The 2,487-nt window shown below is 43.3% G+C and overlaps 1 protein-coding gene across 1 annotated transcript; it reads right to left on the reverse strand.

The window, feature by feature from the left end:
- Positions 1 to 18: 18 nt before the first annotated feature.
- LOC104071916 (guanine nucleotide-binding protein G(I)/G(S)/G(O) subunit gamma-11-like) lies at positions 19 to 1,419 on the reverse strand (the record flags this gene model as incomplete). The annotated part of the gene is made up of 2 exons (XM_009575399.1): positions 19 to 144; positions 1,339 to 1,419. Coding segments are annotated over 2 exons (207 nt in total), but the record flags the coding sequence as incomplete, so codon positions are not given.
- Between the last annotated feature and the right edge of the window lie 1,068 nt (positions 1,420 to 2,487).

Consider the following 2,487-nt stretch of genomic DNA (forward strand, 5'->3'; position numbering starts at 1 on the left):
GGCGCTGGGTGCGTTTTCCTAAGCGATGACACAGCCTCCCTTCTCCTTGAAGGGGTTCTTGTCCTCGGGAACCCCCTTCACCAGCGGGTCCTCGCCCGACCGCTCCTCGATGTAGTTCTTGATCTCTTCGGAGCACTTGGAGACCTCGAGTGAAAGAAGAGAGAAGTGGCTGCGGTACGGCCGGTACGGCCGGAGCTCACCGGGCACGTCAGAACAGCAAGCCAGTGAATTCACATCCTTCTTTTATTTACCTTCCCATCAAATATAAAAGATCTGACCAGAGAGCCCGCACTAAGCATGTGCAGACTTAGCTTCCTTCCACTTTTTCACAGCCTGCTATTCACAGAACATGTGAGTATCACTGGGAATGTATATGTCATTCGGAACAGCAGTTGCTGCATAGTTAAACATGCATTTTTTTAAATTAGCCAATATGGTTTTATTAAGCTGCAGATCACACTCTCCCTCGGCATCAGCATGACTTACGGTCAATGGATTCAGCATCAGTAACTTTCAATTCAATTTCAAAGTATTTATGGCCTTACGTGTTTTTCCCAAACAAAACATTCAGTAATGATTTTTCAGTGGCAATACAAATTCTCACCTTGTGGTTATGTAATAGCAACCATGCGTCTTGAATGGGAGTAAAGACCTGACTAGGAAAGACAATTTACTTACAGGTTATCTGGGGTTATTTCGAACAATGGTTAATAAAACAGCCTACTGTATTATGAGAGAACATAACATGCATGACACTTTGCATGACATTCATAGCAAACTAGCACTGATGTAGGTAAGCCTGCACAGAACCCGCCTGTGAAGAAGAAATGGGTTTAGTTTGTGTTCACTGAGACAGGAGCACACGCAGCACGTGTAGTAACAGGGTCTGCGGAGCCTGAGGGTGCACAAGCAAACCCCACGAGTTCCAGAAGACCCTTGTCCATGCACATCTCTCGTTTCCCTTCCCTACGTCAACAGAAACTGTCCTTAGGTGCTCGAATACCTGACATGTCTGAGGACACGCTCCCGCCTCTGTCCCCACCTCCTCCCTTCCTACCCGTAATCCCTGCAGAGGCACAGCAGTGCAGAGTCAGCAGCAGGAACCAGCTGTTGGCCAGTAGGCTACTTGATGACTAGTATTTCTAATTTAAGGCCCCTTGCCTTCTTTGTTAATCATATTTTACTCCATAGGTAAAATTATGACAAGAGAACCAAATAATTTACCTGCTGTATCCCAGACCAACAGAGCATGGCCTGTGCAAAATTAAGCTTTAAGCCATCAGAAAGAACTCAGAGTTAATTCCCAATTAAACAGTGCATAAAATGAGGTCTACCTACCTCTAGCTGCCTTACAGCAAAAAAGAATTTGGACCTACGAATCCCATTACACGTGCCTTGCTCTTCTGTGCCTTGCAAACCCTGTTAATTCAAATTGGGGCACCTTATGCCATAGTAAAGTTTTGCTCCAAAGGATATGCAGGACCAGGGTTTGTTTTACTTCAGTCAGCGCTATCAGGATCTTTTTCACATACAAGAAAAAGATGTCTGCTTAAATACACATGCAGACATTTTTATTCATTCAAAAAATGATTCAAAAGGCTATTTCCTCTTTGTGCTGTAAAGGTACAGGAAGAGGTCAAGAAAACCTTGGCTAAATGTTTTTACTTTTGGTGACAACAGAAGCGTGTCTTCTGCATTTCCCTGTTCCTGTAACACCCATACAGGTACCAGGGGACTGTGACAACTACAACACAGATTTCATTCTCACAGTGAAGCTTCTGTTAAAATGCACTGGTAAAATTGAGGATGTTGTCTGTGTTTTACAACAGGTGATTTGAAAATATCCAGTTCCCTAAAGTGATCAGCCTTTTGGTTTATTCTGAAAATTTAGGCAAGAATTTTTAATTATTGTAATTAAGAAAATAAAAATCTGTACATCCTACAGAGTATATTTCAGTTGCTTGGGAACTCTCCAAGGGATGAGATAGATATCTATAGTACTTGGATGTGGAGCCCTCAATACTGCTGGAGCTTTAGACTATACTGTAACATATACAATCACTGATACCTAACTGACAGCTAAAATATAACTGTGGCTTTCTTATTTTCTGGGCTAAACACCTAGACCTGGAATGTAATTAGCATGACTAATGCCACTGATTCCCACATATAAATGTATTTTTAGTCCTAACTAGAAGCGTTTATTTAGATGTAGTTTGCTGCTGCTGGCATGCAGACTAAAAAAGAAAAAAAAAGTGTTAGTTTTATCATGGAGCAAAATCAGTTCTGCATGTCTTTCATCTAGAGAAGATGTGTTTCATTGGAAACTACTTCACCTGTGGAAAGGAACAATCAGCGTACATGACTAAAAGTACAACGCTTCTGTCGGACAAGGCTGGATGGATCACGGCGCTGCACCAGCAGTCCTTCGGCTCCTGCCCTCCGCCCGGGCACCGCACAGCCAGTGGAGCGGGGGAGCGGTGCCGG

This window comes from Fulmarus glacialis, unplaced genomic scaffold, assembly GCF_000690835.1.
Source record: "Fulmarus glacialis isolate BGI_N327 unplaced genomic scaffold, ASM69083v1 scaffold36533, whole genome shotgun sequence".
Classification (NCBI taxonomy): Eukaryota; Metazoa; Chordata; class Aves; order Procellariiformes; family Procellariidae; genus Fulmarus; species Fulmarus glacialis.